Source organism: Etheostoma spectabile, chromosome 21 (assembly GCF_008692095.1).
Source record: "Etheostoma spectabile isolate EspeVRDwgs_2016 chromosome 21, UIUC_Espe_1.0, whole genome shotgun sequence".
In the NCBI taxonomy this organism is placed as follows: domain Eukaryota; kingdom Metazoa; phylum Chordata; class Actinopteri; order Perciformes; family Percidae; genus Etheostoma; species Etheostoma spectabile.
The window spans coordinates 19835718-19852290 of NC_045753.1; the positions used below are offsets into that span (position 1 = coordinate 19835718).

General features: G+C 39.9%; 1 protein-coding gene across 2 annotated transcripts in view; it reads right to left on the bottom strand.

Moving 5' to 3' along the window:
• The window catches only part of erbb2 (erb-b2 receptor tyrosine kinase 2), a 21425-nt gene extending 5368 nt beyond the window's left edge, over window positions 1-16057 (bottom strand). For both annotated transcript variants that reach the window (XM_032502403.1, XM_032502401.1), the window contains exons 1-15: window positions 15772-16057; window positions 9133-9284; window positions 8449-8629; window positions 8107-8247; window positions 7838-7903; window positions 7615-7730; window positions 7356-7497; window positions 6865-6993; window positions 5775-5916; window positions 5193-5266; window positions 4909-4999; window positions 1960-2162; window positions 1648-1777; window positions 716-806; window positions 50-204 (exon numbers count right to left, since the gene is read on the bottom strand). In XM_032502403.1, the coding sequence (XP_032358294.1) occupies window positions 50-204; window positions 716-806; window positions 1648-1777; window positions 1960-2162; window positions 4909-4999; window positions 5193-5266; window positions 5775-5916; window positions 6865-6993; window positions 7356-7497; window positions 7615-7730; window positions 7838-7903; window positions 8107-8247; window positions 8449-8629; window positions 9133-9284; window positions 15772-15844 (1886 nt within the window). In that variant the 5' untranslated portion in view covers window positions 15845-16057. The remainder of the gene's footprint in view (window positions 1-49; window positions 205-715; window positions 807-1647; window positions 1778-1959; window positions 2163-4908; window positions 5000-5192; window positions 5267-5774; window positions 5917-6864; window positions 6994-7355; window positions 7498-7614; window positions 7731-7837; window positions 7904-8106; window positions 8248-8448; window positions 8630-9132; window positions 9285-15771) is intronic.
• Window positions 16058-16573: the final 516 nt, after the last annotated feature.

Here is a 16573-nt window from a genome sequence, read left to right on the forward strand (position 1 = left end):
GTGTGTGTGTGTGTGTGTGTGTGTGTGAGAGAGACGTGTGTCCACTCACGACAGCGTGCAGTTGGTGTAGCAAGGCAGACAGTGTCCTGTAGCGTTGCTGTACTTCCACACAGTTTGCTGATCCTCCTTCACACCGCTGGGACAATGATCCACACAAAACTCACCATCCTGGAAGTGTTGACACTCTGAACAATGCTCTGCACCCTGAAGACACAGAAACAGCAGGAACAAGCTGGTCATGTGGTGAAAGAACAAGGGGATGGCATGTTATTGTTTAATCAACAAACTGTAAAAATAAATTTAAAATAAAAACATTGCAGACATATTATCCAGTCATTTCATCACAATTTATTCTATTTTCATAGTATTTAAGTATTATATTCCATTGAAGCTACTCTGTTCTGCAATGGAAAACCATGGTAAAGAAACATCTTCAATTGGCTTTTCCTCGGCAGGATCACATAAATGAACATTTGTGGTCAATTTGTAAATAATAAAGGAATATTGTCTTTGACAATATGTTATGGCAATGACTGAAAACAATGTGGATAATATTTAAAGTGCAACTGCACATTTGTATGAAGGTCTTGTCCAGAATGAACCATGTTTATAATCCAAAAAGGTTGATTTATTTTAATGTCAAATGGTTGAGTAGATGAGGCGTATTCAGATTTCTTTTGGTATGCAAAGACTGTAAGCAACATAATAATCTTACCGGGCCATGACAGGAGGCAGAGCCATTGAGAGATCGACACTCTGAGTGACAGGCAACACACAAAGATCCATCTGTGTATTCACGGATAGACCTGCAACACAAGCACAGCTGGGATTTAACACAACGTCCCATAACACTGTCTGGCATTTGTTGGATGCTTTTATCTAAAGCACCTGATGCTGTCATAAGGACATCCATTTTTAGAAAGGGGAACCCAGCTGCAAATAACTGTCAATGTTAGCCTCACCAGATGACAACTTGTTCTCTGAACCACAAAAGACTGGACAACAACGTATATCATTTTTGAACAACTTTTCGTGTTATCTTATTGGGACCATATCATGATAATCTTCGGTTAAATAAACGGTTTGATATTTTGGTAAATACGTTTATTTGCTTTCTTCTCTTTATGCTAAACCAAGCTAACAAGCTGCTGGTTGTAGCTTCATATGTAGCATGCATGCAAGAGTGATTATGCGTGTAATCACATAATGTGATTAATCTTCTAATCTAACTCTTAGCAATAAACACCTGTGGGATATTTATTTTGGACTGTGTAAAGTGTGCATACATTACCTTAAACTGCAGGGAAATTGATACAAACTTCAAAATGGATCTTTACTGATTTATTTTAGTAGTGTTATCTTGTAAAAATTTCAGTTACATACATATGTATCACACAAAAAATCAATTCGGGAAATTGGCTGAGTCATATGTATTTGATTTGTCATTGATGTACAGTTGCTTACGGGCACAATTTAAGTTAAAAGCTTTCCAATGGATTTATTGCGACTACTTTGGCATTTGGCACTGGCTGACAATCCAGTCAACCGGTACTATTTATACCTGGATACTGTGCTATTTGGAACATTATCACTTGGCTTTTTATTGATTTAGTGCAGCCACACCTACACAAACACAAATGTTCTCACCCCTGATAGATGTCACACTGCTCCACGCACTCAGTACCGCGTTGGAAAGCCTTGCAGGATGCACACTGGCTGGGCCCCGGGCCCCAGCAGCCCCCCTCACACAGGGGGTGACAAACACGGCCCTCTTCCTCTGAAAACACATGCAGAGTAAACAGAACATGAAGCACAATGGATTTCTGTTGGAACAATACATGGAATTGAACATTGTATCTTGCCGAGTTATTTAACTTGGATGAAGTGACAAGTGCCTGATCAAAGTGCAACCCACAGAAACTCGAAGGGACCTTGGCATTGCATAATGTGTTCACCCACCACAGAGTTGGGCGTCCTGGTTCTTGCTGACGATGCGGTGGGGTCCCTGGGTGGGATGGAGGAGACTATCCCAGGGGAGTGAACTGGTATAGCAAAGCTGGGAATTGTTGTGCAACAGGACCAAACCTCCACTGACGCTGCGTAGTGAACGCAACCCAAGCGACCGGATGTGTAAATTCTGGATGGCCAGAGAAAAAACACCTCTGAACAGAAAGAGATAGAGAAGTTGTAAGTGACCAGTCTGTCCATTAATAATGATTTTTCTTTGTTTTCAAAAATTAAATCAAAACAACTCACTCAGAATGCTTTATCACGATATATTTTCATACATCTTGATATTGTGAAGAGATCAAACCAAACATGACTTAACCCCAGCCTCGACAGATGTAGCATTGATTCTCTTGCGCTTTCAAATTCGGTCAAAAATTTGTGGGTTAATTTATTAAAAAATGCATGTACAGTACAAGATCCTACTATTTATTATGGTCCGGTTTTAAAACCTTTATACACTAAGGTAAGGTTGTTTGTAAGTGTTAAAAATAGGTATCAATGTGTTTCAGTTAATGAAACCAGAAAGAAAGACAGCAAGGTAGACACTTTAATTAAAACAAAGAAACAACAAGACTGTTCCAATTATCCAATAACAGCCAATAATGTCAGACCTTGTTGTAAAAACAGTGACAGAAGAACAGATATCACATTTGTCACTATGACCTAGTTTAAACATGCTACACTAGATAACAAATAGCGTCTCATAGATTTTTACTGTTATCCTAGTTGGCATGTGTTGCAAGTTAAAGCAGCTGTGTTGGCTAATAATTACCCTTCAGTAACCCTGAAACAAACTGTCTCAACTATACCAGGAGGTACATAGTTGAAAAAACAGAGTACAAACAAAGACACAATGTGGGTGGATGGACATCAAGACAGTGGCATGTGGTGACGCACCACACTACTTGACAATACTGGATGTGTCTGACCATTTAAGTTAAAGGCCTATGTGTATGATGATGATCCTTTTTATGATTTGTTTTTTGCTTTGAGTTTTACTTGCTTACACTTAATGTCAGAGAAACGGAGTAATAAAATATGTACATTCATAGTGCTCCTAAATAAAAAGGATTTTTTTTATGAAAAACAAATTGCATTTCATATCATACCTGCAGGCAACCCAAATCACAATGGTAAAAACATGTACAATAAAGTGAAGAAGTGTTGATTTTAGGACAATATGGTTAATATTTTGATCTTTCCTCTCTGACTGCCTCATAGAATCAAATCCTGGTTCACAAAAGATTTCCTTAAACTTAACTGCATAAAAACTGAATTTCTCCTCGTTGGCACCAAGTCCACTCTAGCTAAATGCAACAACTTCTCACTTACAGTTGACAACTCCTTAGTTTTTCCCACCCCCCATGTTAAGAGTCTGGGTGATATCCTTGACAGCACTCTATCATACGAATCTCATATCAACAATATTACTTGCTCTGCATATTTCCACTTAAGCAACATCAACCTTCTTTGTCCGTCTCTTACACCTAACTCCTCCACCATTCTTTTTTTGTGATTAACAATTTTTATTTTTTAACCCCCCCCCCCCAAATTATTCCAGACCATTCAACAATGTCATATTGGGCACCCAGATAGCTCGGTTAGAAGAGCAGGCGCCCAAATATAAACGGTTTACTCCTCGAAGCAGCGGGCCTGGGTTTGACTCCGACCTGCAGCCTTTGCTGCATGTCCTTTCTCTTTCTACCTCTCTCTCTCTCTCTCTCTCTCTACTTCTTCAGCTGTCCTGTCAATAAAGGCATAAAAATACCCCAAAAAAGTTAAGTAATATTAACGGATATTACATTTTTACGAACACCTCCACCCAAGCCATTTTATAAACCCACTCCTGGATTGACGGCACCCCTTTATTCTTCCATCCCCTTAAATTAATCGGTCATTAAACTAGTCTGGACCCAACTTCTCATGTGCTTATACATCCCGTTTAGGATTGACCCATCTCTTAGAACAAATAACCCTGGGCTGAAAGGAAGCTGGGTCCGACACAGGTTATCATGTATCCCATTCCTTAATTCCTGGACTTTATCACAGAACCATAAGACATGAAGTAATTGGCCATCCTCTGTCTTACATTTCCAACAACTTGGTGTGTCTTTCAGACCAATTCTAAAACGATTAGTAAGCGATGAAGGAGGCGCAACCTCAAACCGCGTAGCACTGCCATTCTTGTCACATCCCATTTAGATAACTGAAACGCTCTCCTCTCTGGTCTCCCACTCAAACTCCTCCATAAACTTCAACAGGTCCAGCAGCTGCTTGAATCATCACCAGAATCCTATCCATCAAACACACCCCTGTCCTTCAACAACTGCACTGGCTCCCTATCAACCCTGCATTGACTACAAGATTCTCCTCCTCCCTTTCAAAGCTCTCCACAACATGGTACCTCCTTACCTCTCTGAACTCCTCCAGAACTACACCCCAACCTGTACTCTTCGCTCTTCCTCCTCCATGCTCCTCATCACACCTCCTGCACGGCTGTCTCACATGGGGTCAAGAGCTTTCAGCCCTGCAGCCTCCCCCCCATCTATGGAAAGCACTCCCACAACCCATCCGTGACACTGACTTTCACCCTACATTCAAATCTTGTCTTAAAACCTACCTTATCAAACTGACATTCTCAGTGTAACGTTACTTTTTTATTTTTTCTTGCATTAATCTGTTGTTGTTTATTGCTTTATGTTTATGCTTGGTCTGTTTTATTGTTGTACATCTGTTTTATCTTTTATTATTTGTACATGTAAGATGTCCCTGAGTGTTGTGAAAGGCGCCTATAAACAAAATAATAATAACAATAATAATAATAATATGGAGACATGCAGAGAAAAGAAAGGCAGACACAAATGTCAGACAGACAGATAGGCAATTCAAAAGTCTTACTTGTAGAGCATCCTGCCTCTGATCATCTTCAGGTTCTCAAACACACTCAAGTTAGTCCACTCTTCTGGCCAGGCATCAATATACAAATAACCTGCAAGGGAAATCAAACATATTTGCTAATAACATTCAAATAGAGGTGACATGGTATGCTCTGTGTATCAGACTTCATTGTGGTTTCATATGTAAAATCTGATTGAACTTGGCCAGATTTTTCCTCTCTAGGTAAAATCTTACAAAAAGGATTCAACAAACACTTCATCAGGGTTCCCCTCAGTGCTCAGTACCTGTAATCTCCTCCAGTCTTTTGAAGGCACTCAGCTGCTCGAGGGTCAGACCTGATGTGTTGCTCACAGGGTCGCTGGACAATGACAGCATAATATTTAAATACAAATTGATTAAAAAAAACCTTACTAGAGATAAAATATCCAGTGGTGAAGGTTAGCTCAAGTTTGTGTTTACATTTCACGCTTTAAACAGTTGGACGATGCAAGATAATTTATCAGGAATTTGGCATCTCAGCTTCCGTCGGTGTCACATACGCTGATCTGCGAATCTTTTATTTGACGTCCACAGAGTGACTGGTGAGGCATCTGACTAGTTTGATATAAATTCTATATATTACTGTGTATAACTTTTACTCTTTACTTAAGTGTAAATTTCTCTATTGCATTTAAATTGTATTACATTTAAATCACAATGAGAAGGAAACTTAAAAATTTAAAGTCAAAACATTCACGTCTGGTTTTGAAGTACATTTGAGTACAATGACTTTCACATTGACTTGCACAAATTTATTTAGTAATTTCTAAAGTACCGTTGTGAGGTAAAACTGTATGAATGTTCTATATTTGGCCTGTGTCTCTTACCTTGCAAAGCTCTGAGGGAGGAAAGCCAGACTACCAAAAATCTTCTTACACTTGTTGAACTGCTCAACATTAGAAGATGTTACCATGATGTTGCCATTGTTGTCCATGACGCCGAGGTTGTCCATACCCAGACCATAACACACTGCAATACAAACCATGACGATGGATTAAATAAATCCACACATTAAACTGAAATTACTAAATACGTCTAATATAGCAGGAAAGCAATGACCAACAACCCTCAATAAAAGCCAGGATATCATCAGTGTAGAAGGAAATATAGTGTTGTGTATCACAGTAAACAACGAGGGTATAAGGTGAGTGACATATTGTTTGAGCTAGTGGTTCGATGGCATTGGAAACTGTTTGGAAAGGGAAGGCACTCTGAAGAGAATATTATATATAATATTATATACTTAGCAGGTGATTAGATGAACCATCTGTGTATCAAACTCTTGCCCAAAATCCTGAACTGAAGTAAAAACAAATGATACATTATCTAAGTTATGTAAATGTCCTGATTCATAAGACAAACAACAAGGTACTGCAAAAACAGGTTGGTTTACTTTGCACCAGTCAGAATGGGATGCATCAATACATCAGTGCATGCAGCACAAATCATAATCCCCTGTACCAAAGCACAATGTCATGCACATGGAGAATGCAAAACTTAAATGAATCCAGATTATTAGTTATGTGACATATGAGCCACCTAGTGTGAAACTGTTTTTTCCCTGTTGAACTTTTGGATAGCTACTGTTTGTTAGGTACACCTTTTTCAATTGCAAGTTTGCCGGCTGTGCAGATATAATCTGAATCTCCCATTTCTACCACATCCAAAAGGAAAGCTCTATGGGACTAAGATCTAAGATCTATGGGACTAAGATCTAGTGACTGTGGAGGCCATTGGACTACCCTAAACTTATTGTTGTATTTGTGGAACCAGTTTGATAAGTGTTTTTTGTGACATGCCGCGCAATCCTGCGGGAAGTAGGTGTTCAGGTGAACCTAATAAAGTGGCCAGTAAGTACCGTACTTGTAAACATTGTATTGTGGTTAAATGCAAATGTCCTCACAAGGACAGTCTCACCTTTGGGACAGTCTCCTTCGCACCTTTCACATTTCTGCATTTCGTTTCCGTCAGGGTGGGCGACGATAACTTCCTGGTTGGTTCTGGGACAAACCAAAGTACAAGCCACTTCCATAGCCAGATAGTTATCTACAGACAGGGAGACAAAGTGTTCAAAGGGCATCTTTGCAGTAAAAAGAAAATGAATTAGGTATGATGAAATGGAAAGCAGGTAGCCTAAATCATTAAGAGTACAGGAATATGACTGTAACAACGCCAGGTTTGGATCTCTCTTTATGTGTGTGTGTGTGCATGCTTTAATCTTGGCACAGAAACCAAATGAATAATATTTTCTCCTTCTCCCCCCGTCAGCTTCAACTATCACATCAAGGCGCCGTACAGCGAGACACTTAATCATCAGGTGCACCAGTGGAGCTGCACAGTGGCTACTAGCTGAGCACCTTTTTATAGCTTTTATAGATTAACAAGGTCTGTTCAAAATAAGTTCTCACAAGGACACGTCTTGACGCAGGTGGCTCCAAAGCTGAACTTCTTGTTTGGGTTGGGTTTGGTCTGATAGGTGGAGGGGTCGTAAATAGTAGGTGGAGGACAGTTCTCCTTACACACACCACTGTCATTGAAGTGGCGGCACGCCTGGAGAGAATGAGGAATGAGGAAACCCGTTACTCCAGAAATGACATAAGACTGTGAGATTGGATGAGATTACAGTGAACACAACAAATATCTGTTATGTGCGTGTGTGTTTTTTACCAGACAGTCTGAGTCTTTGGGTCCTGTGCATCCAGCAGCGCACTGCAGGTGACAGCAGTCACTGGGTAAGGGACCTTTACACCGCTGACAGCCAGACGCACATTTAATACGGGTCACTTTGGACAAAGATAAAAAAGTGACAATTTTAAGATGTACTTCACCTGCTCTAGACTTTATCCAGTAAAAACCAAACCGTCATAATCTGCACAAGATGTTAACTCACAGGTCTGGCAGTCCTGTGCAGTTTCTCCCCAGCAGCTTTTCCCACATACAGAGGAACAACTTGGACCTGTGCAAGACAAAACACAACACATGAGGAGAGGTAAGGACTTATCCCACAATTTAACAAGACTCTAATGCTAAACTAGCAACTCTGTGGGACTTTAGCAAAGATCATCATACTTCATCAGAACTGACAGTTATATTAAACAGGTGACATTTCTCTTCCTGTACTATCCTGTTGGATGTTCAATATTTCAATCAGTTGCTCACATTTAGGAGCCCGAGGCTGCAGTTTGTGCAGCCGGGCGTGGATGTTCTGCTCGTCCAAAGTGTCCCTCCAAACAATGTTCTGGGGGTCTGGGAAGCATAGCTGGGGGTTGCCCCAAATATACACCACACCCAACAGGATCTCTGCAGGGGAGATAATACGTTAGAGGAGTTCAAAAACTTACTGTCATAGTAGATAATAGAGGCTGAAGCCTAATATATCTGAACATGCTTGATTGATTGATGAATGAGTCAAAACAACTCAAACAAAGTCCCAACCCCAGTCCAGTCAGGTCATACTGGGTTTGGGTATCAATTCTGAGCTCTACTATACTATTATCCAACCTGTGAGGCTACGGAGCCGGAGCGTCCTGAGCCCCTGTCCGCCCAGAGTATTATCCAGCACAGCCAGGGCGTAGCTGGAGTTGTATAGCTGGCTGCCTCTTATGATTCGAAGGTTGTCCAACGGCAACAGACTCACTGACACATGAGCAACCAGTACATAGCCCTGTACCTCCACGATCCCCTAAAGAAGAAGAGGTAAAGAAAAAACAAAGGGTCTGTTGTGGAAACAACAACAAGTGGACAGACTAAAAAGATATGACTCAGACTCATCTGAGCATCTGAATACTTATTTCCATCTTATTTGTTTTGTACCTAAGAAATGTAGCTCAGTGTAAATTCTCTGAGGAAGACCTAACACTTAATCACTACTCTCTTCCTAAATCATATCAGCTGTTGGAGGCGTACACCTTCCTGTGAACCAAACAGAATAGGCCACAAATTCCAAGGGCCAATCACAGTATCACAACCCTGCTTCAAATCTGTTTCTCTCCCTGCTGCTGTCAGCTGTCATTTCAGGCAAAGCGTGCAACCCTCCACCTCCAGTCATTGTCACCCAAACGCATCTTCCTCCTGCTGGACGCTCCGTCGACTCCTTCAGTCTGGTCTTTGGGCTCCTTCGCTGCAACCGCCAGTATCTTTTTTTTTTATACAGCCATTATTACAGAAAAAACACATTGTATATACCTGAAGGAAGGAGAGGTCAGGGTCTCCATGCAGATGTGTGATCTCCAGGTTGCCGTGGACAACCTGGCAGCCAGTGTAGAGCAGCCTGAGGGTCTCATAGTGATTTTCCAGGCTGGAGGGCAGGTCCAGCTTCATGTCTGTACCCAGGCACACTGCAACACAGATAACATGTGACCCCAACTTAATCCTGCATGTAAAATACTATTAAAACCTTTTTCATTGCTCAACATTCAGGCTGTTTTATTCTCATTCAAAGTCATATGGAAAGCAAACATTATATTAAAAATAATGAATAAATTAAGATACAAAAGTCTACACCAATAATACTCTGAATGTTGCTGTACACTTAACAGCCAAAAATGTAATTGACAGAACTACTTTTGACAACAACAAAATAAATAAAACATTTAAAATAAAAAAAGACTCTTTAAGACCTCAAAATACAAAATTCAAATATCCTACAGTACAGTACAGTATTACTGACTCATCATTGAACTACACCAGGCCCTTGAAGTAATCCAAATAGTTTAGCAGCATTATGAATCCAATGAAAAAAGTACAAATGTACAATACTCACTGAATGCATAATAATGAAATACGTAGGCCACTTAAAAACAGTGTGTAATTTTAACTATCAACTCACATTCCTGTGTTGAAAGTGCTGAATACTGAACACCCCATGTTCAGTGCATTGACAAATTATTTGAATAAATACATAAATAAGTAATAAATAAATAATTTAAAGATGTAATTTTGGAGAAATCTGATGACATTTTATAGACTAAACAATTAGTTCATTACTTTCAATAATTTAATGAGAATGAAAAAAAATCATTAATAGAAGCCCTAAAACAGATTTTTGCAGCACTCACTTTTCTGTGATAAATAAGTGATTTATACAGAACAGGGCCTGCTTATATACTGTAAGTGTAGCCTCTGAAAAATAGCAATTACTAGACAGACTTTTGACTGTGTACTGTAACGGTTTACAAGTGGCCTTGAACGGGTACTCTGAAATTCAAACCATAGGCGCTGCCTCTGTCGTGTCTCGGTATGATATAGTTTCCACTGGCAGCAGAGAGCACACATTCCCCACAGTGGGTCACACACAGCATGCACTCAGGGTCATACAGTGCTACAATTCACAGGGGCTCTAACACACACACACATAGCTCCCATGCTTTAGCAGGCGGTCACACAGTGGACAGTCCCTCCACTGCTGAGGTTATAAATGACTTCCTCTGGCTCCCTTCCAACTGCCCTTCAATAGTCAACCCACTTTTCCTCATTGAAGCCCCCCTGTGCTATCTCTGTCCCTCTTTTTGGAAAAGACGGCTGGGTGGACTCCTATGCGTCATCGGAGAAACAGGAACTACAGGCAGTCAGGAGAAGGGGGACTTTCATGATACACTTGGTTCCAAGTTCAGGACATATGTCCTGAACATATGTGTTCAAGGCATGCTCTTATCACGTATGTGCGTAAAGTTAAATTACAGCTCCTGCATCACAGCTAAGAAGTATTGAGTCATAAAGTGTCAATAAGTCCACATTATCTATCTAACCTTACAGCTACTGCATCAAATGGGTCTGTGATTGATAGTACGGCAGCCAAAAATACACACTCAGTCGTTGCAGTTTGTGTCAAATATCAAATCAAATGAATAATCACTGCCTCCTTAAGTGATGTCATCATGAAAAATAGTTTTACATGTCAAACTAAGAGTGGAGTTGTGCTTTTATCCTGCAGCATTTAAATAATTTTAAATAATTCAATTTACTTTTAATTTTAATCTGTTTATTAATCCCCAATGGGGAAATAAGACAGATTATCAAAACAGAAACAAAATCCGACTCCCTGAAACTCTGTGATTTGCACAAACTACCACACATCAGCTCCAGCTCTAGGGATTAGGTAAATGTGTTGTAATAAAAAGCACAAAAGAGCAGATTTTCCATTTCTAAAAAGTGTGTGTAAAGCCAGTTCTCAACTTCCTCTACTTTTATTCCCTCATTGTTTGCTCTCCAAAAGTCTCTCAGTAACGGCTGTGTGTGCATGCTTGGCCTGTTGAGGAGCTGGCCACCCCCCATCCCTGTGGCCTAAAATACTCCCTCTTTTATCACTTGCTTTTCTCCATCTGCCCACAGTCATATTACTATCCTTGCCTTCCTCTTTTTAAAATTACTCACTACAACTTTTTATTACCTGTTTTGAGAGCCTCCATTCATTTATTCCTGGTTGTTGCCAAATTCTCTTTGGACTCTGGAAAGTGTAATTTTGCTGGAATGTGTGTCTTGATTTCTAAACATGACATACATGTATGTATTTCACCAGTGATGGGGGGGGGGTCAAGAGAAACCAGATTATAATTTAGTGTCTTGTTCAAAGACACAACAGCAACCTGTAACCCTCCAGGTCACAAGATGATCTCTGTGACCAAAAGGTCACCCCCCCCCCCACACACACACACATTAGGACTGATTTCCGCACAGCGTACAGTAGCAACTTGGCTCTGTAAACTTCCACTGGTCAGGTGTGTCTGTGGTTAACAAGAGAAAGAATGAGAGAAAATGTCTATTTTACTGTTTTTTGTCCACTTTTTGATCATTTACTTGATTACAGTTGAGTACTTCTGTGTTCAGTTGGGCCCCTGATCTGCAAGCTTTTAACAGTTTGTTAATTTCTAAAATCAGTGAACATTTCTTTGTACTTTAAACCCAGCATTCATTGTGATCTTATTCAGTGTTCTGGCGTAAATGCAGGGGCAGGTTTTAAAGCATCACAGGAACATGAAACAAACAAAGTAGCTTGTGCAACGTGTTGTCCGGCCTCGTCGGAAGGCAAATGTGTTTGAAGCTATACCAGACAACCACGCATAGGCTGGGTGAGAAGCTTGCTATCATGAAGATGACAGAGGTAGTTGTGCATAGACAGAAAACTGAAAACATAAAAAAGAAGTTCAAACCTTTCTTACTTTCTCACATTTGCACAGGTGGCTAACCATGATCTGAAGTAGGTGTGATGGTCAGATTGACAGTTTTGGAAAGTTGCAGAAATTGTCAGACGCAGCTCCCACAATCCTGTGTCTGAAAAGTGTGAGAGGAGTGGGTGCTTTCGACAAGCACTTTGGTTGGCTCTAATTGATGCATTTAATGTAACTTTCTAAAGTGTGTACAGTGATTGGCCATCTGTGTGGAGGAGAGAAAATAAGATGGGTTTGAATTTCTCTCTAGCTCTTTTTTGTCATACTATTGAACTATTTCCATCACTTTTGGTGCATACAGAGTGCAACATTAGATTTACAGTTGCAAGGCTTTTCCCCAGTGTGTTTACTGTTGTTGCAGACAGTACTATTTTGTCACAACAAAGTATATCTTGTAAGAATTACTATTGACTTAATCTGTGATTTGATCTTAATCTGGCTTCTTACAAGAGAGGATAGGGCGACTTTAAACTGACCGTCTTGCACCAGTGTGCTGCTTGGGACTGTCTGCAAGCTGAAAGCCAGCTTGAAGCCACACCTGTGTGAGGCAACGTGCCAGTTAGCACAGGGAGTGTGCGTGTGTTTACCACTGTGTGTACAGTAAGTGACTGAAACACCGTGGCAGCAATGCTACTGCAGGAGTTTGACTTAACCATGGTGGAAAAGCCTGCAGTGTGACACAACAGAACAGTCAACAGAATCCTCTGGCCTCAACTCTGCTCTAATGGATCCCCTTCAAAGCTCAACACAAACAGAACAAGCTGATCCAACGGGACTCTCTGTCAGCTTATTATCCCTCAGATTTAACGTGTCAGACCGATTCTAGGACAATGCTAATCCTAGCGTTTCTTGCATAAACTTCACATTTCTCCCAACCTCCCTGAACACATTCTTTCTTACACTTTACTCCACTGCTGAGGAAGAAAAAACAGGTATTGCTCAACAGACAAGCAGAACAGGATCTGTGCTGCACTGAGCCTCACTCACTCACACGGTCATTGATTGACTACAATCACAAACACCACTGCATCAAAATCTCCTGCATACTTTTATTTTTTACACATTTAACAGTGTTAAAGCATCTGCAGCTGCATTTAAATACAATTCATTTCAAAGGGAATAAAAAGAAGAAAGCGTCCCATACCTATCACAACTACATTATTTCAGCATTGCAATGACCTCTATTGTAAAATCAAGACTTGTGCATGATGTGTTGCTAAACTCAGCCATGTTGGACCAATCACAGAACTCACGCTTAACTGATGCTTTAGAGATCAACACTGTGAAGTAAAGTGCACCAACCTGTTCCCTCCAACAATGCAGTTGTATTTGGAAATCACTTCACCTGTGAATATTGGCTTTGTTTGTGTGTAGTGGTGGTGGGGATAGCAGCTAATAAAAGACAAAGAAGCATCACTGCCGTATTGTGTACTCATTTTAGAAATAAAGATGACTTCATCCAACATTAAAACGTGGTGGTATTTTAAGGTATCAGGCACTGGCCTAATTCCTCACAGGGGCATGTCGATAAAAGCTGTCATGTAACTGTCAATAACGACCGCATTGGAAGAATATTTTCAGAATTATTGCTGTCAATATGTCTGCCATTAGCTTGTAATATATAGAATGCTTTTAAAATAATCTGACCTGGCTTATTGATGTCTGACTCCACTCAAAATATATCTCTATCAATAATGAGGCCTATGCAACCACGACTACAAACTAAAACTGCAAATAACTCAGGATTGAGATGAACTGTTTGGCCTATAAAAAGTCAGAAGACAGAAAATATGTATTAGAGTCCAAATTAATGTTTTCATATTGTTTTTTTCTATTTTGAGGCGTAAGTTTTTATTTAGTCTTGCAGGCCAAACCTACAACTATGTTCAGTTTTACTACAATGCAAGAGAATGGAAAGCAGCAAATCCTATTTGATATTCTGGAATCATCAAATGTTTGACATTTTTGCTTGAAAATGACTTTCAATGTCTAATGGATTTCTGTAGATGGACTACTAAACTGAAAATAAAAATAAACATCCTCAACATCCTTCTAAATGAGATGAGATCTTATCTGCAAATACATTATTTATGTTCTTTTGCTAAGCATTAGGGGTGGGAAAAACAATCGCAAATCGTACGTTTCATGGTTTTCTAGGCGAAGACTTTCAAAATCGATTCTTTTCCCTGAAATTAATATTTTTAATTTAATTTTAACCAACAATTTACCTAAATATTTTTTGTTTATACCTACATCAGATCCGCTTCCAGTAAAACAGACCAAAAGCAGAAAATACGTTATGTGGCCTACTTCTTTACAAATTAAATACTTCAGACTTCTTAAAAACAATTAGCTCTTAGGAATGTCTCATGATATATTGTTTCTATAAGTGTATTATTCCAACTATTTATTTTGTTAAGGAAGGAAAAGAAAATCTCAATACTCAAGAATAACAATACTTCTAGAATCGCAGTAAATGAAAATTGCAATACACATCAATTCGGCAGCCATGTATTGTGAAAGAATCGAATCGGGACAAGGCCACATCGTCCCAGCCCTAATTACCATATTGATATTGATATAGATAGATAGATAGATAGATAGATAGATAGATAGATAGATAGATAGATAGATAGATATTTATTGATCCCAAAAAATTGGAAATTACGGTGTTACAGCAGCACACGTACATTAGTCACACAACACAGAATATAAATATAAATGAGATATTAGTAAAAAATATACATACAAACAGTATACATGAAATAATAATAATGATAATAATGATAATAATAATAATAATAGGAATAAAATATAAGAACAAATTTAAATAAATACAGGATGGGAAAACAAAATGTGCAACTGCTTAAATAATATGCTAAGTGTATGCTAAAATGTAAATGAACCAATTGTGCAGGTTGCCCTTAGTGCAATCTTGTGGTGTCTAAAGGTCTCATCTAGCACCCCATATAGCCTGTATTTAAAAGAAAACTGAGACAATGTAGCACTATCTTGTTTGCACTTTCAGTTAGCTCTTGTTTTACTGGCATGCACTCAAGGTCCAAGTGTGACAAGTGGCCCTATATCAGACAATGTCCTCTTTAGAGCCAGAAGTGAATAATTGACATCGTCATGATCCTAGCCACACAAAGCCCTGTTTGTTATTGTTGGTATGTTTTTGTTTATGCGTAGAGCAAACCAGCATAACGTCCGCCTGCACGCACCAGTCAGTCAGAGTCGCTCTCTGTGTCCAAGCTGCAAAGCAGGTTCTCATATTTCTCACCTGTTTCACCGCCACAACTAGCCCACTATTTTGTTCTAGCAGTGTTTATAAGTGTAACAAAAGTTGCTACATGCGAGTTTTAGTCCAAACAGTGAATCTGGTTTAAAGCTAGGCTACTTTGTGACAGGTGTGATTTTTCTCCTAATCAGCGTGACATAAGTCCCACGAGCCTCAGCAGTGACTGAGAGAGGACGAGGGCTCGCGGAGGAATGTGGTCCTAGCTAGTAATATTATCCTCTCTGGGACGAGCTGAACCTCGCACGTTTACCCAAATACAACCCACATAGTATACTTTTATATTCCATTTAGAAAGAGTGTCTATTTTGATTACAGCGGTGCCCTCGAAGGCGTGAAAAAGCTCTGGAAGTTACCCACCTTCTCTGCCCAACGTGCCCGTCACTACGAGCAGCACGGCCCCGAGAAACACCAAACTTCTCGCCGCCTCCATCTGCTGCGACCCAATGACTCTAGTCCATATTCCAATATTAGATGTTTCTAATGTTCCCAATGACGACTTGCCGTATTCTTACTTCTTCTCGTCTCCAGTTTTTTTTTCTTTCTGGCACCTTTGGAGTTGTTGTTCGTTTCCCAATCTCAGTGACTTCCTCCCTGGAATTCCGTGCCTGTTGGTAGTAGCGTGACAGCGCGCAGGAGAAGAGGCGCGCTCCCGTGAAGGCCTGGGCGGGGAGTGGCAGGTTGACTCAGCCCGCCCTTTCTTTAAACGGAGTTATCTGAATGCCGGGCAGTGCTGTTCTAACTTTCTAACACTTGTAGGCTACATTTCATTCGGTTGTTTGAGCTTCACAGTGTAAAATGATGTATGGAAGGCATCTGCTAAAGAGGAAACGTTTCTCTGCTCTCGTCAACTCTGAGTCCATTGTTTAATCGTATGTCTGAGCTGATGTGACACCATTTTAAAATTGTTTTCACCAGGAAATTTTACTTAAAGATTAATACTGTTATACAGAGCAAATTATTTGTTTACAGTATGTCTCAAAACGTGTCTGGAGGGGATCTCTAAAATGGCTGCTTGGCAACCACAAAAACTGGAAATTTAATTATCCTAAATATTTCAAGCAATCAAGGTAGACTATGAAATATGATTAGCCAAACACCACCAGTGAAATAAGAATTAAGCTCCTTTACAGCCCACTAGTAATAAGGTTTTAAAAAAAAA